Source organism: Phlebotomus papatasi, chromosome 2, assembly GCF_024763615.1.
Source record: "Phlebotomus papatasi isolate M1 chromosome 2, Ppap_2.1, whole genome shotgun sequence".
Taxonomy (NCBI): Eukaryota; Metazoa; Arthropoda; class Insecta; order Diptera; family Psychodidae; genus Phlebotomus; species Phlebotomus papatasi.
This window is the reverse complement of record NC_077223.1, coordinates 27,884,519-27,911,454: the sequence shown is the minus strand read 5'-3', so window position 1 is coordinate 27,911,454 and position 26,936 is coordinate 27,884,519. Positions and strand designations below refer to the sequence as shown.

Sequence of the window (26,936 nt, the reverse complement as noted above, 5' to 3'; positions counted from 1 at the left end):
CGCCTCGTTTGCCACAAGGATCCCCACAAGTTGATGCTCAATGCTCGATGGTGAGTTATTTGTGGACCACATGTTGGATGATTTGTGTGCCAAGAGATTGTCGATGCACCCTGCTCTGAATGACACCCACATTTCTCTTGGATTTCCCTTCGTAGCACGATCATCCTGAAGATCAGAGTAGAGGAGTCGTTTTTTTTCTGGGGATCATTTGTCTTTCTCTTGCTACCAGAATTGGCTTTTTTTCAGAGGGAAAATCTTAAGATAAACACATGTGATCGGGAATAGGATAGAAGATGCTGAGGAAAAGCGATCTTGTGTATGATCACGGTGAGGAACGATGCAGATCGTGATCATTAGTTTCTCTTAGTTCTCGTTCACTCTTCATCGTGAAAGGTCAGAATACCCGCGAGAGCACGTGCAAAGCTGAGAATTTTGTGTTTTTGTATCTGAAGATCGCAATGAATTTATAGAAGCAAAATTTCAATATAAACAAATGGACCAGTGTTTGTCGTTTTGCCATTCGACGTGATCAGAAGCAGAAGCCGCACTTGTAAATGTGTTTTGTGTGTCCAAAAGGCGGCTGAGAATATCTGCAGAAAGAGTTGAAAGTTTAATTACCATTGTATTGTGGTTGATCGTTGAGTGGTGTGGCCACCAAAGTGCGAAACAATTGAGTGGTGATCGAGATCGTGTTCTGGCCAACAAGGAAAATTCCTCTTTTCTTTTCTTTTTTTTTTAAACATTTCCCGCACGGAAGTTCAAACATGAATTGCAGTGGAATAAATAAAATTTGGAAAAGTGAGTGAACTGTGCAAGAGAGAATCCTTGTAAATGATTGCTAATTGGGAAATGCATCATACGTATCAACGATCCCTCACCGACGGTTGTACAAGTGGCTTTGCAAATTCATCTATTGCCTCAATGGACAGTGGAGTTATGACCTCAAGCACTGAATGCTTCTTTTCCAGTGACAATTGGATGGTCACATCTTATTCCAATGGATTAAATCCCATGAAACAGATGGAAGGTATAGAGTGATCTTACGCGATCTTTAGCTGATTTGTGTGATTCCTTTGAATATCTCTTGTGTTCAATAGGCTAAATTTGGATGTATCAGTGAATTCTTGGAATGTTCAACACGTTTTGCTACTAAAATTAAGCAATTTGTAACAATGAAACACATTTAGAGTGTTGGATAATTTCAGATATGCGCGGTGTCGTAAAATTGGAAATTTCGAAAAATTATCTTAATAACTTCGAAAACTTTTATAGAAAATTCTATTAGCTACACAGAAAAAAATATTTTGTAAAATTGTTTGTAAATGTTTGTGAATTCCTATGGGGGAGTTACGAAATGCTCGTGAATCGTATAACCCACAAACAAGTTCGTAAAATTTTGTACTTTTTTCACAAACATTGTTGATAAAATGATCATTTGACGAACATTTTTTTGTACTTATACAAACATTTGTTCGTAAATGTTCGTAAACACACAAAAAATGTTCGTAAAATTTTGTCGTTTGTTCGTATTTGTTCGTAAATTTTTGTTTGTCTGGCAGCTTCCTCCAACACTTCGGCACCTCAGCATCTCAGCTGTTTAACCCATTTAGTCAATGTACTAGAAATACTTGAGATAGAAAGTTCAAATTTTCGGATTAGTTTCCTACAGATTAATAAATGAATTTTTTAAAAGAAAAAAAATTTACCTATTAAGGGGGCACGGGGAGTCCCTGTCAAACACACGTCTTAACGATCACTGAATTTAAATTCTGTGCATTAATTCATTACAAATTCTATTAATTTAGGAGAGTACCTATCCAAGAAAACAAATTGGTAACTAGAATTCAAATCCTGAAAGAGGAAAGAGACCAATTTTAACAAATTCGACGGGATGTAGAATTTTCCGTCCGCCATTTTGAGCAAAACTTTTGCATAACCTTCCGTGAAGCAAGAAAACAATAACAAAATATGTTTTGATCCCTGTCGGATTATTTTTCTCAAGTAATTGAAGAACTAAAGTTACTGCAAATCCATTCCCGACAGCAATTCAGATAAAAACTGCCCAGGAATAAATCATCTAAAATCACTCAATTTGCGTATGATGTATAATACCATGGTAAGGAATGGGTTAAGGACGCTATCCACTACTTTCTTCCATCGTTTTTTTGGGGCGTTCTCACAGCCTTTCCCCTTTAGACTCACTATTTAGTAGCTTTCTAGGAATTCTTTCGGCTGGTATTCGCTGGATAGGTCACTGTCGCAAATTCTGTCCTATCTGAAGCTCCTTGCAAATTTTAGTAACAATCTTGTTTTCACGGGGTGGGGATGTTTACCTCTCGCCCAACCGTCTCTAGATGGTTCAGATAGACAGACTTGTGACTTAAGCCGAGGGGAGGCTTAGTGGGAAACTGATGGGAGTAATCATTATTTTGGTTATAATGACGCTAAGCTGTCTCTAGGTTTTAGACGTAAGTCTGTCCAGCACATTAGCCTTATGCCGGCTTCAGACTGAAGGTTTAGCCCAGGTCCCGAAGGTCTCAAAAATCTAAATAACAAGCAATTTTATTGATTTTTCAAAATCTAATGAATCATTTGCCCTTAATATCCAATCCTAAACAAGAATTTCCTAAAAAATCATGCCTGATAAGGAATTAGAGGAGTTAAGTCAGATGGCTAAGTCTTATGCCCTAGACACACTTACGACTAAAGTCCAGAGACGACTAAGCTAGTTCATAGCCTGGTCAGTTCCTAACACACTACAAATGCGGATTAGCATTCACTGGTATCCACAAAACATAACTTTCCTGGGTTTTTATGCAGATATTTCTACTGAAATGCACTAATACTCCTCTGAAAATGAAACTATTTGTAATATCATGTCTCAGTACACGTGCAATAATTATTTTTAATTACAATTATTTGTAAGGTGGAAGCTAACTCGCGACTTAAGCCAATTTAGGCGATTCTAGTGAATAATTCTTGTTGTTATACGTTTATTGTGAAGTAAATTTAAAAATAGTTTCATTTTCAAAGGACTACTAGTGCATTTCAGTAGAAATATGTGCATAAAAACCAACGAAAGTTATGTTTTGTGAGTGCCAGTGAATGCTAATCCTCATTTGTAGTGTGTCAGGAACTGACTTGGCTATAAACGAGCTTAGTCTTCTCTGGACTTTAGTCGTAAGTGTATCCAGGACATTAGGTCTGAAGTCCGTATTAGGTTCGTGACTTCCTATTCGCGATTCGGCTTTCAGGATTTTGACTTTCGGGATTTTGGCAGCCACCAGTAAAATCATATCTTCAATTTAAGAATTAAAAACCTCAACTAATATTTTAAGTCATACGATACGCATTAGCTTTTAACCATTTAAGGCCAATTGAAACACCGGTGTCCCATAAAGAAAATAATTTTTCCTGACTACTTAAAGTAATTTTTTTTATGTCTGTACATAATTATAAAGTAGAAGATTGAACGAATCTAGAATATTTTTTGCATGTCTCTAGCTATTTGCTATGTAGTAAATACTTAAGCTTAAAAATGGCGAATTTTTAAATTCTCAAATTCATAATTGATTTTATTTATTTTTGTACATACAATTTTTTTTTAAGCAAAACCATTTTGGCAATAAAAACTACAATACTCATACGTAATATTTTTCATTAAAGCGAAAAATATTATTCATTGGTATTGTCAGAAAATTACTTAAATTTTTGGGCTATTTTTGTCCCTATCGTTCATAGAAGCACAATATTATACCGAATCAGACTCTTTTGGACTTTTCAAGGTTAGATGTATCATTGATTATGTTTCTCAGTTTAATTTTTATTATTGATTTTCAGTCCGTAAAAAGTGTCTCGTTTTTAAAGGGTTAAGCACTATTTTATCCATTTAAATTTAAAATACTAATTTGCAATATTCTATCATATATCAGACTTTAAATTTATGTGGACTTTAAATGCAAACTTCAATGATCTCACGATTTCATCTACTTAAGCTAAAACGAGTTGGAATTGATTATACAAGTCTTCAAATGGTAAAACAATTCTTAAGAATGCATAAGAAAAATGCCAAGAATTTCACCGCAAGAACGTTTTGGAAAATTTGTTGGGCATGGTCCTGTGACAAAATGATATGAAGTATTTCTTAGGAGTGGATTCTTCAGGCAAAAAACGGCATAAATCGCTAGTGAAGTAATTACACATTGTCGTGGTACATTCAAGAGATACAGCAATGTGCAATGAATGAGACAAATAGCCTTAAAATGCCATATAAATCAACTTCCTGTGTGACTTTTTGGGGCAAAGGCACACGAGACAGTTGGATAAATTATTGACTTTTAAGAGTCGGGGTGGTAATTACAAATTTGAGGACATTTTTTCCCCGATATCACAAGAAATTTTCACAGCACAAAAGGGAAGAAGATGAAAATGGTATAAGAAACGAAGATTAATTTGTCTGGTGATTGTAACAATATCCCCACAATGCCTCATGGTTAAATTATCTTGTTCAATATGTTTAATTTTACCACAATCAATTTTTAAATGCGATGAAGATTAGACGGGAACAGTAATCAGCAAAGTGATAAATCTTCGGCCATGTAGTTGACAAATACCATGTTACAACAGCCTAAAAATAAAGTGAGAAAGCAAACCTTTCCAACTAATTACTTTGAGAGTGAGATACAAAACAATTAAATACACACTTTCTCTCTCATTGGAGTCTCAATGGGAATTCAAAACTTCTTTTTATCCATCTTCCTGGGGCAATAGCAAGGGATGAGAGAAGATTCCTCAGAGAGGATGAAGAAAAAATTGCACCAGAATTTTCTTCTTGGCTCATGCACAGAGGTTTGAGCTCTTGGGAAAAAGGCGAAAAACAATGACATCAAGATGTTTGGCTAAAAACAAACATTTATATGCAGGGAAAACATGCCAATGTCTTGTAGTTAAGCAATTGATGGCATTCCTTGCCCTTTTTCGGGGTCATTCTCAGATCTTCTTAAGCACAGAGGCAGAACTGAAAGTTATCCTTATTCTCGAAAGTATCAATGTTGTAGAATTGTGCTAAATTGTAATGCAATCTCAATGGATTTATTTTGTAGTAAGAGTTGAACGAGCGGTTTATGGGTAGGATAGGAGTACTTGGAGATAAAATAGGAAAGAAAAAAAATATCTCATATAAAAACGATATAAAAAAATTTAAAAAATCATTTGAGAAAGCATCGAATATAGTAAAAAGAGGTAATCCTGATGCTTTTCATAGAGTGCGACTTTAACGCTTGTTTTTGGACTGATGAAATATTTTTTCCCATTCCAAATCAATAGAATTATTCTTTGTTTCATTTAGAATCATGATAGAAAAAGAATTTTAGCAATAATATTGAAGAAAATTAATAAAATTACGATAATATTAATATATGCGCAAGAACCTTACTGCGATGCTTTTTTTCTAACTCCGTTGAATTCGATCAAACTCGGATGTTCATTTTGAGGAAAAGTTTAATGCAGTTGTGTTCTGTGAAATATCCAAACAATTCTGAAACCATTTCGTGAGGTCTTCAGCAGTAACAGTAGCTCTTTCCAATGAGAAGGATTTTCGTCTGGATGACGCTGAAGAAAATTCCTGAACCAAATATCTCCGGGTCTTCCATCTGTAAAATGGTTTGGAATTTTGTAGATCTCACAGATGAGTTTGACGCTGTCCAGAACTTGTTCCTTCCCGATGGGATGCCAGCCATCCGCATATCCTAGAATCCATTTGACAAGTTCTTTTTCGTGTTCTTTTGATGAAGTTGCTGGCCTGCCATTGGGGCACTCCTCCGGGCACTTGCCGGTCAATTTGTAGTGTAGTGTTGTTCTTGGGACATTAAATGTTTTGGATGCATATGCTATGGTAGAACCATCTCGTCCACACTGCAAGGCATTCCTCTAAGACCTTCCTTAGAGTAGGGGTTGTCCTTATGGTTTTTTTCTTGTTCCATATGGTTTTGATTCATTTGAAACGAAAAAATCTGTTGTTTTATGAACAACATTGCGTGCAGCAATGATATTTCTGAATATTTTCTGCAAAATATTCTGTACTTTTAGTAATATTATAACGATTAATCATTTTCAAAATATTAATAAAATGACTGTTATACTAAAAAATCGTAATCTTAAGTGTTCTAATGATTTTTCAATGTTCAGATAGTAAGCACAGTGAAAGATCTTGTATTCACAGAATAAATTATCAAAATTGAGCAATTATTCAGAATTATGACATTATCTTAAGTTTTCGGACTTTTAAAAAATAGTATTAAAATATTTAAATTAAGTTCGTGCTTAATTACACTGAGACAAAAAGAGGGTGCGATTAACTTTTTTTCCTCGTAACTTTAACACTTTTTATGTGTTAAAATATATCAACATTTTTTAATGTTAATTTTACGCCTTTTTAAGGTTAAAATTAACTTGAAAAAGTAACATTAACCCATAATACACCTAAAAAGCATAATATTTACACCGATCTCGGATCAATAAAGCAGGGTAAAATTAACATTTCCGGAATGTTATTTTAACTTTTCGGATTTATCTCAGTGTATATAATTGGGTGTTTACACTCAGTCTTAGAAAGTCTCAAAATAATAAATTAAATCTTTTTTAGTATCTTAAGTTCTAAATTAACGCAAGTTTTTATTATTTCCTGTAAACTGATTCATTTTTGCAAGAAATTGCCCCTCGTTGGAGAACTCACACCATCGAAATTAAAGGATAATTGTTACTATAATATTTTTATTAACCATAATCCCAACAGTAACTCACAGTATGTACTAACCTTTCCCTCTACACTATTTTTATAAAAAATGACCTCAAAATCCAATTCGCAATTTAGGGGTGAAATTACCCCACCATCCCCTAGAAATTTTCCATACTATTAGTTTTACAAATTTGTTTATTGTAATTTCACAGCGGGTTTATCTCACGGTTCACTGTGCCGATCAGTCGATCACAGAGACTGATCGGCGCTGATCTGTCACTCACTGTTCTCTTGTTAACAATCTTATTCGCCCCTTGCTGATTTAGCAACTTTGAGATCGAAGCGGTTTACTAGGAATATTTTTCAAAACCTTTCAATTAAATTTAATCTTGGCCGAAATATTTGAAATATTTAAAATAAAAAATTTTCTCATCATAAAAATCTAAGAAAGAAATGTGTACTTCAACTGGTTACAAAACATATTCAAAAAGACTTTATTATTAATTGTAAATTATAAAAAAAAGATCAGTGCAAAAAAAGTATAGTATCAAAATTTTAGTATTTTTATTATATTTTGCATTGAATTTATGTCACATATTTGTAAATGAAATAAATATAAAACATTGAAATATTAAAATATGTATATTTTTTTCAGAAGTTTGTTCTAATACATTTTTGCGCAATAAAACCAAAATTTTTTACTTTAAAAATATCAATTCATTAGTAAATTTCAGCTAAAAATCATTTAATTATTAAGGTCGAAAGAACAATTCTTCGATAGGGAACCCGTATTGATATTTTTTGTCAAAATATTGAAATTTATTTAATAAAATATAAATAAGGGAAGGTAGGGCTACATTGTTATACGATTTTTCGCATATTCTAATGGATACTGGGTTTTAACATGATGTAATTTGGATAGATAAAACAATTGTGGATCTAAATAAAATAATCTTAAGGACCAGCTTCATTTAATAGACGAAAAAATCGTATAACAGTGTAGTCTTACAGCTCAAAGAATCCACACCTTCCCCTAATATAACGTTTTTTTTTAAGGTAGTACATCTATTCCTTTCAAGAAAGATATTCAAATTTAATATCTCAAATGGTAAACGGTAGTAAAAGGTCAGCCTGTCCTGACACGAGTTCTTAAAGTGTTAATAGGTATTCCTTTCACCCTGTGATTATCAAAATTGAATATCGAAACATCATTATCGTAAGTAGCTTTTAGATCACTCGGCCTATTAAAAAATAAGTTTGTTTTATTTACCTTCGCCACCTCTTATAATTCTGTTGGAAAACCTCTTATTCCGGAGTGTAGAAGGATCTAAAGAAAATTCTAGTCACAAATCATTTGTTATCATGAGTTTTACGCGGTGAGTTTCTAAAATCTAAAAGGATGAAGATGGAACTTTAGAAGGAAAACCAAAATCAGGTTTCTAGTCATAAATAAATTAATTCAAATACATTTACTAATTTTAATGGTCTTCAGCCTAGCACTTAAGCTTAGTTCCCGAAGATCTGGTTGATTGAAAACATTTATTATTTTTTTTTTCATTGTGAAAAAGTATTTTAAATCCAAAGGTTTAATTAAAAGTGAATTAGCGAAAAGGCGACCCCAGTTAGTGCATGCTGACTTATTTCGATATTATCATTATTTTATAAATTTTCTTTAATATTTTTGATAATTTTTTTTATATTATGTTTCTGAATGAAACAGTGAATAATTCTATGGATTTAGAAGAAGTAAAAAAGAATTTCATCAGTCCAAAAACAAGCGTTTCAGTAGCACTCTTCGGAAAACGATCCAGTTACCCCACCTTACTATGCAATCCTATTTAAAAATTTCACCTATTGAGAAATAAGAGCAGTTAAACCATACGAAGTACGTTAAAAAATAAGGTAAATTTTCATATTGAGGGCTACGTACGTAGGGGAGAGCCTGCATGTTTGAGACGTGGTGAATTTTTTGATTATTTAAATAAATGTAAGAAAAACACTTATCGAATTGTTTTATTCAATTCAATTCAATTTAATTCAATTTATTCTCTCACTATGCTTGATTGCGGCTGCCGACCGACTTCACTACCGATCTCATCAGGTAAACGGCAGAAACCACTGAATCACTGATCGTATATGCCAAATTTTGTACATGTTATATGTTAACAATTATACAATTATTTTTTAAACCATAAAATGTGAGTGGCAGTTGTTGTATGGAATCGGGAACAAGCATGGTGAGGTGTGAGTCTCAGCTTGGCCAAGAAGGCACGTGTTGCTGAAACTAATATATATACATATATATGGGAATGAAAGGACAAGAAAGGGTTATAATTAGGAGGATTAGGAATTGTCTAAGCCAGAAAAAGAGGCAGCGTGCAGGTAGGATCTAAGGGAAACAGATTACCCATGGCAATTGCGTCACCACGATCCAAGCACCCAGGAGCCGCTCCGCCACCCTTAGTCAGAGGCCCTATCAGCAGGGTGTCCCATGGGGTAAAAATGTAAAATGATGACAACTATGGCCTGCATCATAAAAGCTAGCCCCTTTTAATAAAGTTTATACTAGTGAGTATACTAAGCGCTGAGAATTTTAAGGTAATTTTATAAGTTTTGGAAATAATGCCTTAAGTCAAAACATGAAAAAGCGTCTCAAACATGCCGGCTTTGCCCTACATTCGATTTTCGATTTTTTTATTATATTGATATATATATTATTTTTATTTTTTATATATTATTTTTATTATATTGATTTATTATATTGACCTGGATTAAATTCAAAGTGAAAAAAATTAAGCCCTCCAACATATTTGAAATATCTATTTTGGCATTTCTTAGCGAGCACGGTTAACTGAAAAAAAAAACAGTGTTTTGAGCATATTTTTGCAGAATCGATCAGCAAAAATATGCTGACCGGTCAGCAGTTCTCAAACAAAAAGTGCTTACCAAATATATGAAAATGGCACACTGCCTGGCAAGTGTCCTTCTAAGGTTAGCAAAATTCAACTGAAAATGCATATGTTTTCAGTTGAATTGAGATCTGTAAGCATTTGGTGTTCGCTGGGTTAGGGAGTCTACATTTTGAATAAAAATTATTTATAAGGTGGTACAGGTTTTTCACAGGAAGCCTAGAATGATAATAATGTTCGCACTAGACATTTAGCAATAAACAAAAACAATTATGGTGTAAATGTAAAATGTATATTATTAAAATAATTGAAAAAATTTAGAACTTAAAAAAAAACAATGAATTTTTATGGGAATATTACCAAAGCCTAAATAAAGTGAATTTATTCTTCTCTAAACATGATAAATGCTAATTATTTAAATGTGATTGATTGACTTATTTTTTATTTTAAATCTTTATTCAATAAAAATTAATACTTTGCTCATTATTTTGTGTTCCTTTCTTCCAAAAAAAATTACAATAATAATTTTATAATACTGGTTGATTTAATTTTACCCAAAAAATCACAAAGATCTGTCTGAAATGATAAAAACCACTTGGGCAAAAACCTCGAAATGGCACAAGTGTTAATAAATTTTCGGAAAGTGAATGTGCTGCAATATTAATTTGACGTGATGTAAATCAACACTTGGTGAAGTGCAACAAGTGAAAATTAGCAATCGTCGTCGATTTGCACTCAAATTCAATTAATTATTGAGTATGAGGAGTTGAGGATGAAATGGGGTGACATAGTCTTTCAGAGACTCTTAACAGTCACATTTATGATTTTCTGCATAAGTTGAACACTCCTATTTGATGCATTAAAAATACTTTTTTCGCCTTTCAACACCTCTTGATGCTGCTCTTTTCTTGTTATGTCTAAGCATTTTCAAATTCTATTTTGGGGTCTAACATGAATGTGTATCTCATGGAGATTGCGACAATTTCCCATTTGAAAGGAAAATTTAATTTTTATCAATATACCTTTACTCTTCCCAATCACCGTGCCTTCTTTTTTTGATACGCTTTAAACACGATAAAATAAACGTCTTTTTCACACAAATAAACTCTCGAAGAAACCAGGAAAAAATTAATTATCTCGCTGAAAGAGGAATAATTTATTGGATAAAAATGTTTTTACAGGAAAATAATCTTCACGATTTTTATATCACCCACCAGAAAAAAAATTGCTCAATAAAATATCACTTTGGTATAATTTTCTTCAAAATGATTTGTCTATTTTGGCTGCGGGCTTGGGAATGTTGAAGGAAGAGCAAAGGGGGTGGAGATGGACATAAAATATGTTTTAATGCCCAACACATGTTCTAACTGCTATATTTCCTTTCTTCTTCCTTTCTTTCTGTTATCACTTGAGATGAACATTGAGTGTGATCTTTTGTGTGCAAGATCACTCTTTTACTCATCATTTCACCCTTCCTTGGATATGTCTTTCAGCATGCTTGCAGAGTGCTGGCAAAGATAGATCATCGTACAAACCTCTTGAGCACATTGATCATTCGCTGAGATCGCCTGAAGATCGCACGCGAACTAATGGCACGGACTCCGAATCGGTGACAGTGGAAGCTGCCGGTGAGTCTGGCCACAAAAATGGGAGGAATAAGAGGGAGGAGGAGAATTCTAGTCATCCACATCCAGCCTTGAGTACAGCCGGAGTGATGCTGGAGACAAAGCAGCTGTGGGACAAATTTCACGAGCAAGGAACTGAGATGATTGTAACAAAAACGGGTAGAAGGATGTTTCCAACCTTCCAGGTGAGGATCTTCGGACTAGATCCTCAAGCCACCTACATTATGCTAATGGATTTTGTACCATGCGATGACAAACGCTACAGATACGCTTTCCACAGGTACATCATCTCATTCTCTGTACAAGATCCTTTCTATAATTATTTCCTCTTTTCCTTTAGCTCAAGCTGGGTTGTAGCCGGAAAAGCAGATCCCATTTCACCGCCTAGAATTCACGTTCATCCTGATTCTCCGGCTCCAGGAGCAGCATGGATGAAGCAAATAGTATCCTTCGATAAGCTCAAACTAACAAATAATCAGCTGGATGAGAATGGACATGTAAGTTTGGGATTACCAACAGCCTAAACCAGAAGAGTTCATATTTTCTCATAAATCTTTTAATAATTATTTCAGATAATTCTAAACTCAATGCATCGCTACCAGCCACGTTTTCATATTGTGTACCTCCCGCCAAAGGTCACGTCGACGCGCATTGGTGTCGCCGCGACGGCTTCTGCTGAAGAGCAAAGTCACTACAGAACTTTCACATTTCCCGAGACTGCATTCACGGCCGTGACGGCGTATCAGAACCAAAGAGTAAGATTTTCTTAATTTATTTGTGCACAAAAAAATACGGAAGAAAATTCGTGGGATATGCGAGTGTGAACTGATAAATTTTGGCTTAAGGCATTACATTTGGAATAAATCAAACAGATTGAAGTCGATCCGTATATTCTCTAAGGAATTATCACCTTACAAAAACTAAAAATGAAACTAGTTTTTAGGATAATTCTATATAATAAATCAATTAAAGGCAAATTAAAAAAAAATTAAAAATTAAAAAAAATCTTGTTTCTTAGCTAAGACACTTTAATTTCCATAAATACATTTAATCAGAGTATAAAATCTTAATCTTGGAAATATTTGACAGCTTTAAATTTTGATATTGATCTCAGAGTTGAGGCCAAAGGCTCCATATTCTTAGTAAATCGCAGCCCGTATTGATTCTCCAATAGTGTCTTGGCTAAAAGATAAATGGCACTCTATTTGCAGAAAATGTCGTTGAAGTTTAAAGAATTCCAAATCATCTTAAAATTTTAAAATTGAATTATCACCTAAAATTGGGAATTACCCAGCAAAACTTCATTCTCCAATTCTGCAATTTTTGTTGTTCTTCCTTTTTTAACGGCCATCAATCATCATCATTTTCTCTGTCTTAAGTTGATAAATAATTTTAGAGAAAATATTCCAAGTGCATTTGGACATGACGACACCTTGAGAAAAGTGCCGAATATCCATAAAATTTTCTTTAGAAATTCTGCAAAAAATTCTGCAGAAATTTATGTCCATATGAAAGAGTTTATCCCTCACAAGTGTAGGAAATTTGCTTCAATATGGACATAAATTTCTCTAGTGTGTAGAGGCCATAAGGGGTTATTAAAAGAATCACTCATTTCCATTACAACTCCTACTAACTAAGAATTATATTGTGGCAGAAATACAAGGAGACATTTATTTTGAGAACTTCGAAATTCGAATAGGAAATACTTTAGTCACCATGTAAAAGAAACAAGAATTAAAAATGTCTTCTATGGTTTTCGAAACTGATCTTCGAATGTCTTTTCCCTTGGATGTCTCGGCTTAAATTAAAAATGGTTAGAAAAATTGACTATATAAATTAACTTCAACGGAAAACAAAAATTTACAAATTCAAAAATTAGAGAAGTGGCAAAATTGATAAACACAAAAATAAGAAATTATGCTATGATTTTTGTGATTGCATTTCTTTATTGATCAAATTAATTTGTTAATTGATAATTTAAATAAAAACTGGTATTATCTGTCCCTCTAAGGATCAATAGTTACAGGTGACCCAAGAGATTTTGCCAGGGGTCAGTTCTCCATTTCGGATTACCGATGCATCTAGCCCACCAATCCTATTTTATCTTATTCCCTTATACGGGTTTGGATCAGTGACAGTGAATATTTGTATTGACCGAAGTACCACTTTCATGCCGAAACTCGTTCTCGTACCAGCCTCTATTGTTTAGGCGGTTCACTTTTTTTGTCAATATGCACCATTGATATAACTATTCATTCATTCATTCACTGGACGAATTCAAAGCCGATATGGCATGAGAAATCTTTTTCTGCTGCTGCTCAGCTTTGAACCCGAGACCCTCACAGTCATAGAGCTACTACTCTATCCACTGACCCACTTGAAGCTCTGCAGATGACGCAAAAACAAAACCGATTTTTTATTTTAGAAAGTTGTTATTCGTGATCCATTAGTCCTTGAAGGGTTAATACGGCGAACGTTTTAATTTTGATAATTACGCCTGTTTAATAAGATTTTATGAGTTTTTTGATTGATAAAAAGATTGATAGAAATTAATCTAGCTCTGCGTGGATTTTTTATTCCGAAAGGGATATTTAGATTTAAAGAGGTACACCTGTTTAAATGAGTCTTAAATTAATATAATTTCTTGTAGTTTGTTTAGTAGGGGAAAGTAGCACAAAGATTTAGTCAAGAAAAAAAAAATAGAAAAAAATTAGTCATTATGAAGCTTGGGATCGTACGAAATATGGGCATTTTCCCCTTTTTACTTTTTGAAATATAAAATTTTATATAGATTTTCGCTATGATCCTTGCTGATAATTTTATTTCTCAATTTTCACTGATATCTCTACCACACATGATTTTTAGAATTTTCTTGGTGAATTTCGATAAAACATATAGATCATGACGATGAGGTGCCAAGTTGGGGGGAAAATTTAATAAATGCTCAGAGTGGCAATAATTGTGAAATATGCCTGCCACAGACGATCCTCCGGAACATGTATGACAGATATTAGGGCATAAAGTTTCCCACTGAGGTAGGAGTCGATCTCATATAATTTTTCTCAAGATGATATGTGAAGTGTCGCCATGGAAATTTATTCATGACTTCTCTCCACTCACATAAGATCAATTTATGATTTTTCTGGCTCTTTTTGCTCAGACTTTTTGGATGCTGTGGGGAAAGAAAATAAATATTCATGACGTTGCTCCTCTGGATTTATGACGCGATTTTTTGGTTGCTTTTAGTATTGAGAAATAATTGAAATTAATGATACATTTTTCTATTTTGTGGTGTGTTTTCACAATTTGAGGCATTTTATGACACACTTTCTGACTCATATGTTTATCATCTCTTTTTTAGGTCACTCAACTGAAAATTGTGAGCAATCCCTTTGCAAAGGGCTTTCGAGAGAGTGATTCAACGGATGAGTGAGTATTTGAGAAATTAAATTATTTTAAATATTATTTAGGAATTAGGAAGTGAAGGAATATATGTATATATCAATGATGATGGACTGGCGCAATGTACTTTGAGAGGCGCAATGTACTTTTTAGCCACTGAAGAAGGTCCGCATCGGGACCGAAAGCTCTGGGCAAGACGAAAAAAGTATTTTCATCTTAGGGTGACCTTTTTCACTGACGAACACCGGAAAGTCCCTCTCAAAAATATATGTACATATATTGTACATATATTTTACACAAAATATATTTTACAAAATACATTGTACAGTTTCAATTAAAACTATTTTAAATTTAAACACGCCTTCAATGGCCTGTTTAAACAAGAATATTTCGAAATACACCGGTGAGTATGGGAAAATCTTCCTTAGTGGTTATTGCCTTAGATAAAATCTCCCAGTGCTTGGTTATAATCTCCCCAAGTGTATCTCGACTTAAATAAAATTTCGCTTCAAATCAAATAATTTTGCATTTTTAAAAGTGAGAAGTTGTATAGTGCGTTCTCTTAATGGTAAACCTCCTATTATACAATTTTGTGCTAATATTTTCAAAAGTTTGAAGAAAATTTGTAATCTACAATTATACATTTCGAAATTGATGAGTCATAAAACAAAAACAATGTCTTGGCTGTTTAAACTTCAGGGATCAGATACGTCTCATTTGCTTCATTCAAAGCTGGAGTTTAAAAAAATTCGAAGATCGTTTTCGAAAGCCAAAGAGGGAGCATCTAAACGGGCGGATTTTATTTCGAAATCGCCATTTTGACACAAAAGTCTCCCACTGAGCTTTAGACCGGTGCATTTTTGCCTTCGGCGCTCAAAATCATCCTCTTCGAAAGCTCCATTTGTTTATATTCAAATATTTTGACATTTTAAGTGATTTCAAATCATTTTCTTTTGTTTTTCAAGAGATGTTTTTATCGTGATCTATTTTCAAATTATCAAAAGTCGAAAAGCAGGTGAAATAGGGACACGGATCGATCTCTCTTCTGAATGTATCGTTTAATCTTCTTAATATGATCGAATTGTTAACTAGACATCATTAAATAGAAATAAAGAAATAGTTAGAATAAAGTTGATTTATAGAAAAATAAAAACTTAGGATATTTCCTTAATTTAGCAACAATATTGGCATAAAATCCTGCGGTAAGACGGTTTTGATATAGAGGATGGGTGCCTCATCTCCTTTTCCTTATGAAGTGTTCGTCACTAGGCATAAATATTAACTTTACCACTCTTTAACAAATTCTTTGATTGTAAAAAACGGTGTGATTGACGTTTGAAACGTTTCGAAATAAAATAGAAAGTCTTCCTGCCTATCTATTTTAGTTAGAGCACACATGGAGAATTTATAACAGAGGGTGGAGAAAATTTATCTCAGGCATGAACCATTAGGGGAGATTTCCCAAGACACCGGTGCATAGCACAGTGGGGTGAATTTCGAAATCCCCCCGTATAGAAGACGCCTTATCAGATTTAGTATGATATTTAATATAATTTCTCCATCTTATGCAAAAATTTAATTTAAAAATTCGAAACGGAGTTTCAATTTTTCAAACATCAACGTCTTTTTTTTTCAAAGAGTTCAAAGTACCTTTTATCCAGGACACTATTGTAGAATCAAACTTTAACTGTGATTAGGGAGATTGACAAGATGGACGAGATACATTAATATCTTCAGCTAGATATGGGATAATTTTCTTGGGAGTTATTCATAAGAAAAAATAGATGGAAAGCAGAGGCTGGAAAAATAAATCGCAGAATAGCTCAGTGAACACTGGTAAAAATAGAAGGATCAAATTGATCGAAATTTGATCCTTTTGCAAAGGATAGATCAAATTTCAAACATTGAATGCATATTTATCATAATAGAACATGTTAATTTGATCCATCCTTTGCAAAACGATCAAATTTGGATCAATTTGATCCTTTTATTTATTTTTACCAGTGAAAGATTTTATATCAAAAGAAGGATTTCGCATGAAAAACCTATGTTTACATGAATTTTAGCAGTAATACAATATTACTGTTTTGTATTGTAATGTCTGTGATAAGTAATCTTAGTGTACTGAAGAGGAATTTTATTAAAAGAAGTATCTTCTGATCTAAATCTTAAATAAATTGCTGAAAATTAAACAATTTTTTCTCAATGTATTTTTATTAATTTTAATAAACCTTTAAGCATTCCTTGAATGATTAAGTTAATGAAAAATCTCTGAGAATTTTCCCTACCATTGAACATGAAATTGAGCGCCACATTTCCATACCTATTCTTGTGATCCACAAGATCCAATTTAGTATATGTGTTCGGTAAATTAATTATAATGTTTCCATTGAAGAGAGTGTTAGGTGAATGAATAAAAATGCTCTTTTACACTATAAATAAAATTATGATCTGACGTTGAGCCTTCAAAGTGTCATGTTTACATACTTTTCCGAGTGATAAATGTACCTTTAACATTCACTATGTGCGGTGCTTGGATCTTCCAAGAATGAAATGTGGTTCTGTGATGGGAATTGAAGAAAAACGGCCTCAGAGAGATCAAACTTTTTTTCTGAGATGGAGAAAATTATGTTGCACTTAATTTAATTAAAAAAGTTAATCCAAACAATTTCAAATCTCAACTTTTTTTCGTATATTTTTCCACCCCAGACAAGATATTTTTCATCTCCGACAGATGGATAATTGAAATTATAAGAACATACGAGAATACAGAAAAAAAATCGCACTCAGATGAAAAATGGAAAGAAATTCATTTGGGAAATGTTTATTTGCTCTAAAGATGGGAGTTTTAATAGAAAAAAATCTGTTTATTTGCTCAGCATTAACCATTAGCATTGGAGAAGGAGGTGAAAAATAGTTGAAGGAACGTGATATTCGTTTTTCAAAGTAACACAAATCTATCCACCAAATATCCTGTTCCGCCCATGAAGACTATCACGAATAATAGCCAACACAGTTGGTGCAAAAATTATCTTCACACCCAAAATTGGCATAATATGGGGCTATGAAAAACTGTCTCTTCCTGTGTTACCCAGAAATACTCATTCTTGATGCAAATAAATATCTCTGAATTCTATATATTCATTGTTGATGCGAAAGAGCAATAAATTTGAGATGGTACAACGCAAATAGACCATAAATTTTCACTATACATAACTTCTCTCTTAAGAATACTTTTCTTCATTTTTTCCGCATACCACAAGGGAAATTACAATGTGGGGAGATTTAGAAAGATTTGGGGAAAAGGCAGCAAAAATTTATGCTGTCTTTGAAATCTAAAAATTAATAAGTATTTAAATGATAAATTAATGCGACTGAAAAGGGAAGTGGGGCACCTTTGAAGTGGGGCACCTTTTAAATTGGGCTTTTTTCTCTATTTTTATAAATGAAACTGGACCTTTGAATGATTTAATTTAGCTCAACAAACCAATTTAGAATCTAAATTACATCATGAAAAGGCTGAATTCCATTTCAAAATAGAAGGAAAAAGCCCAATTTCAAAGCTGACCCACTTCAAAGGTGCCCCGGTTTCCCTATTTTTATTTAAAATTAAACCAAGAAGCATTTTATTCTCCTTATTGCCTTGAGGAATATGATGTGATATTTAATAATTTACTACCTGGGAATTTTTTCAAAAAGTCCTGGATACCTGTAAAATACAAAGTAAATTTATTATGAATTAAATGAAGCAATTTATCTTAAGTTAGAATAAAAAAATCTTTAGATAAATACATAAAGTATTTGCCAATTGTTTTAAAAATATATAAACATTTTTATAAACTTGGCATTTTGTGAATTTTATTTTTATAATCTCCTGTAGTTGTGTAGCATTTTAGTTTTGAGCTGAAAATCTCTACCAGCCATAATTAAATAAAAATTTCTGATTTTTTTTAGTTTCCATATTTTCAAACAATTATTGCGTAATAAACATCCTTTACCTAAATAGACCATTTCTATCGCTCAAAATAAGAAACGAATAAAGCGTATCCACGATAAATTGTTCCAAATGATTTGATATTTTTATAACATATGTCACTAGCTCCGCATTTTCGTTGTATGTAAAAATTGTAACATGTGTTTTTACCTTTCTTTTGGTGAAACTCTCATCAAATTCTGTTCATTTTCACTGAGATACGAAATAATAATGGAAAAGAGAAGGGAAGTGATCGTGTACACACACATATGAAAAATCCTGGAATCAATTACGCGGACCTTGGAAAACTCACAAATACCTCACGCCAGACCGTCCGGAGGGTGATTCTTTGATTCCTCGACAGTAAAACCACTGCCCAGAAACCTGAGGGCCAATTTTTGAAATTCTCACTCGCACCCGCGAGCTCTTTAGTGGCCGAGAGAAATTGACTCGCACACCCCGGAAATTCTTGAGTACGTGGAACGAGTACTTTATGTTATAAAGAAGTCGTTACAGAAGGATTTGAATCTACGGGGTGTGCGAGTGGATTTCTCTCGGCCACTAAAGAGCTCGCGGGTGCGAGTGAGAGTTTCAAAAATTGGGCCTCTGGATGTGCAAAATATCGGGGTATTGGAGACCGAGATTTGGAGAAAAACGTGGTCATGTGCTGCAAGAACAATCCTTCGACATATGTGAGGGATTAGCGTAATTATACTCGACATAATGGTTAAACTTCATTTCCATAATTTTCCACTAAGTCGTATCTCGACTTAAGTCGTAAGTGTGCCTGGGGCATAAGCATCAATGTTCTGTATTTGAACCGTCATCTGCTTGAATTCAAAGAGGGAGAACTATTGACAATCCGTTTTTTTTTTTCGAATTTGTCACAGATTTCTAGCTTAAACTGAAAGGGATATCAACTTCAGGTTTTTGGTAACCTCTAATAAAAAAAGCATTATCTCCAGACGGTTTTTTTGTTTGTTTTGAAATCAGATCCCCTGATTTCTTACGTTTTCCGATATTTTTTGGAACTAGCCTAGGCGATTATTTTTTGTCCATACATAGCTATGACCAAAAAAACTTTCGACATCAAATTTTCGAAATAAAAGGTAAACCACTTTGCTGGGAATATTTCTCAACCTATTTGCTTAAATTTTAATTTTTTTTTGAAAGGCTTTGAAATTTCTGACCTGCACTGAGAAAAAAAGAGGTGCGATTAACTTTCTTTCCTCATAACTTTAACACTTTTTAGGTATAAAAATATATCAACATTTTTTAATGTTAATTTTACACCTTTTTAAGTGTAAAACTAACATGAAAGAGGGTAACTTTAACCCATAATACATCTAAAAAGCATAATATTTACACCGATTTCGGATCAATACTGCAGGGTCGTAAAATTAACATTTTCGGAATGTTATTTTAACTTAAACAGTAATGAATCGGTAAAGTGCTCGTAATTGATATAACATTTCTCGAATATTTTTCAAAAATCTTTTTTTATTTGTTGGACAGTTTGTGACACGGCTAGAGGCCAAGCAGTATGGCATATCGACTTCCGATATTCAATGACCTCCCCCCATAAGTCAATATTTTCTAGGACAGTATTTTTCTTTCCTCTTAACCCTCCTCCTTCTCCTTCCAAATTCAGTATTTTTGGTTTATTTAGAAAACAGCTCCTGGATTTTTTTTTCATTGTCAAATATGTTTTCAAGACAGTCAAGGTGAACGACTTCAGTAAAGTCAATGCATTGGATTCTGCAAGATTCTAAGTTATTAATTGTTGTAGTTACTATTTCACTCGTTAAAAATTGTCTCAGGTTCGTAGTAGTTTAAAAAAGTCAATAATATGACTAAATTGTCCTTGAAGAACAACAATAGAACTGATTCAATAGTAAATTTATACAGCTTTTTGTAAAATAAAATTTCAGGATAATTCTTTAAAGTTTTATGATTTTCTAGCTTCGTTATTTACTTACTCACTCATCTTAATAACTAAAGAGTTTCTTTTCGGACCATTTCATTCCCAATGACATCCCATAAGTCAGAATTCTTTCTCTCCCAAATTTTCACCAGATTAATTAGAAAAATATGATCAACAAAATTAATTTAGGCAAGCAATTAAATCATGTGGTTTTATTTTTGGTGCATTTCTCCCATTCACTCTCGTGATTTATTTGCTTTGTAAATTTTTACTTCCTGAAAAAAAAAGAGTGGTTTTTGTGGATTATGGAAAAATGTTGCTAATTAAGTGGATGAAAATTTGTTATGTTGATATTCAACTCAAAGTGATTTAGCACGTCAATTTTCTGCGGGGCTTTTTTCATTCTCATCATCATGTGTGAAGATGTTTAGATGCCTGAAAAGTGTTTGGTGGAGAGTCAAGTCATAAAATCTCGTGAAAACTCAACGCGTGAGTTGTCATTATTTATGAAGTCGAAGAGTGAAGTGTATAGGGTTGAAAAAGTCTCAACTAACCAGGTTCAATATGGCAGGAATCCTCAAAGAGTCCACATATGATTTGTTGTATGCCCTATAGTCCATTGCACTTTACATGAGCCTTTTCTTCGAAAGAGGGGGGGGAAGGGAATTTTCTTCACACCCAACAAAGTGCCATGTTATAAAAGGCGGAAAAGTTAGTAAAAGTGGCGCGGAATCAATTTTGGGTTGGAAGATCAACACACGATTAACATCAATGAATCAAAAATTGAAGTGTTTACATCACCACAAGTTAAGTATTTCAGGACGGGAACCACATGTAAACGAATTAGATACACCATTTCAAAATTTAATGCTTGGCTTTCCTCTCTTGGGCGCTTGAATAAGTACAAGAAGGCATCATGATCTTGTTTACAGCATCAGCCTTAAAGTGGGATGTAAATTTGGGAGTGAGAATGAAGGAGATATTTGACGAGAAGACCCTTTGATCGTTCAATTTAATCGTGTTGTTTTACTCTGTTTTTCTTTTCACTTTTATGCGATCATCCACCGATCTCTCCCAACATAATCTATTGAAGGTTTTTGAATGAAAAGTAATTTGAAAGAAAATACCTCTGAAGGTTACTTTCTCCTTGCAGATCACAAGAAATGATCAATGGTGTGCATATGTCGCAACAACAGCAACCAAATTCATCAAGATCGCGATCTTCAGCCTCTCGATCATCGAATTCGGCATCAAATCCCAAAGGTGAGGATCCCAAGAAAAAAAAAGAAAAATCTAGAAGCTGAGGAGATGAAAAAAGATCATTTTCCCCTCTTCAAACATTTCCATTGATTTCTTTTCTCGTTGTCTGTTTGTAAAAAAAAATAAACACAAGAGTCGTTTGTTTAATTCTGAGTGGCAGAAGATACATGAAGAGAAGTGTTAAGAAGTGGGTGGAAGGCAATAGATATCTGCTTCCCAAATTGATTTGATTATTTTCTCCATTATTTTTTTTTCTCCTGAAGCGACGGATGAGGAGTCATTTCCACACGCGACGCACCTTCAGGCGACGGCTTCTGATCTCCATCAGGGGGTCTCACCGTCGGCCAACATCACACAACCCGGGAGATTTTCCTCTCAGAGCCCACAGGCTGGTCTTCCAGCTACATCACCTCTTGGGCAGCCATATGCTTCGGAAACTAGCTCATTTGGGCCTCTCTATCATCACCACCACCATCATCATCATCACCTGGCAGCCAATGGTTATGCCAGTCCCTATGACAAATTTAAGCTAACACCGCCGGGAGCACCACCACCGCCAGCCGTTTCGGTTCCCTCCTACACAGGTGCTTACCATCAGGGATTCTACGCGCCCATGAGACCAACGGGATACATTGACTTTGTACCAAGGTAAACTACTGTTCTATTTCATTCACAAAAAATATTAACTTTAAAATTATTAATTTTCAAATAAAAACTGACAAGGAATCAAGACACCACTAAATTAATTGTAACATTAAAATAGGGGAAGGTTTCTAGGCTTCGCACATACTCTGGCTTCGGACATTTCATATTTTTCCCATATTTCTTTAATGAATCTGACTTAATTTTTTCATCCTTCACGCAGATTGAATTGACTTACAGTAGACTCTCTCAAATTCGGGCATTTGGGACCAAAATGTCAGCCGAATTAGAGAGAAATTCGCGCGACAAATTTTTTGAAATGCAACGGGTTTTTATTCATCTACATACAATAGGTGTCAAAAGTTTGTTGCCTCACGTATGATCGGATAAAACAGGTGCAAAAAATTATAGAAAAAATTACTTTTTCGGATTTTTCTTTTTGCAAATTAGTTGCCTGTAATCCGTAGATTTTATTTATATATTTAAAAAAAAAATTAATTTTATTTCATATGAAAAATTATTCTTTTCCAAAAATTGATCATTTGTGATTCGTCAAAAGTTTGTTGCCTCATTTGAAAAGTTACTCAAAATGGTCAAAAAACATGCAACTAACTTAAAATTAAGCGGCTATATTTTGAGTTTATGTCATTTGAAAGGCAAATGGTGGGTTTGGACTCTAAAGTTGTCTATGGTAAATACATGTGTATAAAAGTATTGATAAATAACAATAAATAATCTATTTTTTGATAATTTAAAATTTAGTTTAAAATGGCAAGTTAAAAAGAGAAGGGTATGAAATCGTCCAGAGATACTGCCGGAATGAATCTGCGTCGTTAATTGCCAAATTTTATGGAAAATCACGAAAGATTATACATAAAATATTAAAATATTATTTACCATAAACAACTTTAGAAATGTCCAAACTCACAATTTTCCTTTCAAATGACATAAACTAAAAATATAGCCGGTTAATTTTAAGTTAGTTGCATGTTATGACCATTTTGAGTAACTTTTCAAATGAGGCAACAAACTTTTGACGAATCACAAATGATCAATTTTTGGAAAACAATAATTTTTTATATGAAATAAAATTAATCATTTTTTTTAAATATATAAACAAGATCTATGGATTACAGGCAACTAATTTGCAAAAAGAAAAATTCGAAAAAGTAATTTTTTCTATCATTTTTTGCACCTGTTTTTCTGATCATACGTGAGGCAACAAACTTTTGACATCTACTGTACACATATCGAGTTTACATACTCACATTTATGGTAAATTTCAAGAAAACCGCTTAATAATGCAAAAACACATCTAAACTAAGACAAACCATGGCAAATTTGAGCATATTTGCTTGATTTGTGATCATTGATTAACTGCTGCCCGAATTAAAAAGTAGCCCGATCTTAAATTAGCGAATTAGCGAGAGTCTACTGTAATTTTTTTTTAAATTTGAGAAAAATGTGAAAAGATTTATTTTGGGAAAATAAGTGCTTTTTTATTCGTTTAATTTTTTTATAAAAATTAGCAAAAAAAGTAATTCTATATAAAATCCTAACATTAAAGCTCTCAATTATTTTTTTAAAGGCTGATTTGTATTCTCCAATTAACTTTTTCTAACCTTATGAGACTTTGAGTACCCAAAGAATAAAATATTTTTTGAGATCTTTAGAATTATATAAAATTTGGTTCTTGTAGATAAATGAAAAGTATAGAAAGATATCCAAATCCGGGATAATTTTTGCAAGCGTTTAGGCATCTAGTTAGATTTTGTAAGGCTTTCTGAAAACGTTTTTATTTGTCTTAAGGGGTTAGGTGTGTCCTGTGGACTAAAAAAGTATATTTTCTCGATTTTGTTCAACATAACATTTTTTTCATTCGAAGTATTAGGCCTATAAAAGTAGACCAATTCATGTTTATTTTCTGAAATTTTTATTTTAAAATTTTAAAATTTCAGCTCTTGAAATCTGATTTTCGAAAACCCTTTTAAAAAAAGTGGGGGCAAAGCGTCCCAGGCTTTGCGAAATGCTCGAACTTGTGACTTAGATGCTATACCGCAAAAGCACTTTCGCATCATTTACCGTTTACCGGTTCTCAACCGATTTGAACCGATTCATAAATTTCTCAAAAGATCCCCCAAAATAGTTTTAAAAGTAATAGGATTGATTTTCAGATAAAAATTTTTTATCGGTTATGAACCGGTTCATTACCGATTCAAAACCGATTGGAACCGGTTCAGTTTTATAAGAAATTCCAAGACCTTTCCAACGACCCCAAACATGACCCCATTTGCTTAATAAATGCGCTCTCTAGTGTCTTTAACCTTTGATCTTGAAAAACCGTTTTTAGGAATGATTCAACGCTATTTTCGTATATGGACGAAATGTTCGCCTGGGTAATCTCTAAAACATATTTCACAGTGTCACAATTACTGGAATGATTACTATTAGATTTATTAGAAGTCAAAAACTAAACAAAGTTTAGCAGATGAGTCATACTCGGACTTAAATAAACGGTTTTTCGATTTTTGAGAGAATGTTATTAAAAAAACACACACACACACATTTGGATGTAGTTTATATCAAAATGTTAACTGTGAAATAAGTCTGTGAAATTAGACAAAACAGAAATCATTTGCTCAAGTACTAAATTATCTTTTTTAAAAAACGTTTGTGAAATTTCAAAGTAATAGGAGCATTTCGAGTAATCGTGATTAACGATTTCGAAAAACGAGTTTTGACAAGAGGCTTGATGTTGTCGCTTTCCACTTGGCTGCCCGGAACGACAGAAATTTCTAAAAGTTCTCTTATCTCCTAGCAGGGGCCTCTCGACATTTCATTTTTCCATACGTTTTTGGATAGAGGCACTGAAGACTATTGGGAAGTTTTTTCCTAAAGAGAATTGACTTATCAGTCTGATATATTTCGAAATCGTGCATTGAAAGCTATCTAAAAATACATATTTCATAATGTTCGCCGAAATAATACAAGAACTACGAGCAAATTTGTTCAAGTCGCGGTACAATATCTGCGACATTTTTGCAAGGAAATGTGAAAAATAGCTTCACTTTATGAATATTTTAAATATTTCAGAAAATATTCTTGATATGTTTAATATACAAAAAATAACAAACTTTAAAAATTACAAATCCTACTAATCCAAATAATCTTGAACAGAATCTGCCATAATTCATCAAAATTCTCAAGCACTTTTAATCTCTACATTTTTCATAGTAACTTTGAAACCAAAAAAATCAATCGTTAAATCATTATAGAAAGATTATTAGGCATATGACAGTTTTGTAATCTATATGCATTTTTTTTAAAAAATATTTTCGCGGAATGATGGAACATTTTTAAAAGGCAAACTACAAAAGATCTTTTTGATCGCAAAAATCCATTTTTTTTACCGTAATTTCTTATTGAGGACTTTGGAAAAATTGAACTTATATTGGCTTGCTCGATATATCATACGGTTCAAACAGAGTTATACTATTAAATTTTAAAATAAACCGTTAAGTCGATTAAAAAAGATTTAATTAAATTAACAGTGACTAATTACATTATATTCAAATTATTATTTTACTAAATTCCATTGCTATTTTAGCAGTTACGATTTTTAAAATATTCAGGTACACTAAAAGTGTTTTTTTTATTAATTAATTATAAGAGGCTTTTTTATTTTATAAAATTTTATAAAAATGTTGATGGAATATTAAGAAAGAAGTTCTGCCTTGCTTTATTTTTATCATCATTTTATGAGACACATTTTTTTAAAGTTTTTTTTTCCAAAAAATGTATCCAAAATATTTTTTTCCAGGTGAAACTGTTGGAAGAAATGAGACGAACTGCCCCGTCAGGCAACTCACACGCGACAGAGACGATGGATTTGTGCGCTGTTTTAATAAGCTGATGTAACAATAATCTCAATGTGCCAAATAAACTTTCCTGCAAATTAGACAAGTAACATGGAAATTTGTGTAGTCAATGTGAGAAAGATATCCGCAGCATCTTTCGCTGCCTCTCAAGGAGGCGACACGACATTTGCCACGCGAATACTTGGCGTTGGCGGCAAAAGACACAGAGGAACATCCCCGATTCCCTTTCTGCAATCTCATTGACACATCGTTATCAGTTTTTCGCAGATGAAAGCTGTAAAAGTGCGCTTCACTGCACACCTTATGGCTCCTCTCCATTTGCTAAAAATACATTGCTTTTTATTACGCGGTGAAAAGCCTTTTTATGGATTTGGCGGCTTCTTCTGTGTCCTTCTGCACTTGGCATGATAAAACTGTAGCACATTTTGAGGAAAAAACGTTAGTTTAGGTAAGTTTTTTTTTCTAGCAAAATTTGTTATATCAATATTTATTTATCTCCTTAAATGTGTTGGAGAACGCATGATTAATCAAATCAGTGATGAGCCCAAATAAGCTTATGGTAGCTGAGATTCTTTACAGGTTACCTC

General features: G+C 33.2%; 1 protein-coding gene across 1 annotated transcript; it reads left to right on the top strand.

Annotated features, from left to right (window-relative positions):
* The first annotated feature begins 346 nt into the window (after positions 1 to 346).
* Positions 347 to 26,438, top strand: LOC129803317 (T-box transcription factor TBX10). The gene is made up of 8 exons (XM_055849772.1): positions 347 to 1,027; positions 11,139 to 11,550; positions 11,611 to 11,767; positions 11,843 to 12,025; positions 14,632 to 14,699; positions 21,723 to 21,832; positions 22,093 to 22,477; positions 26,292 to 26,438. The coding sequence occupies exons 1-8, from the start codon at positions 832 to 834 to the stop codon at positions 26,293 to 26,295; spliced, it is 1,515 nt and encodes a 504-aa protein (XP_055705747.1). The 5' UTR covers positions 347 to 831; the 3' UTR covers positions 26,296 to 26,438.
* The last annotated feature ends 498 nt before the right edge of the window (positions 26,439 to 26,936 follow it).

Bases quoted from the DNA above. Each gene is read 5' to 3' on its own strand.
- LOC129803317 (XM_055849772.1), top strand. From the start codon at position 832: ATGATTGCTAATTGGGAAATGCATCATACGTATCAACGATCCCTCACC. The intron at 1,028-11,138 runs GTATAGAGTGAT...TATGTCTTTCAG, and splicing joins TCCCATGAAACAGATGGAAG to CATGCTTGCAGAGTGCTGGC. The intron at 14,700-21,722 runs GTGAGTATTTGA...TTCTCCTTGCAG, and splicing joins GAGAGTGATTCAACGGATGA to ATCACAAGAAATGATCAATG.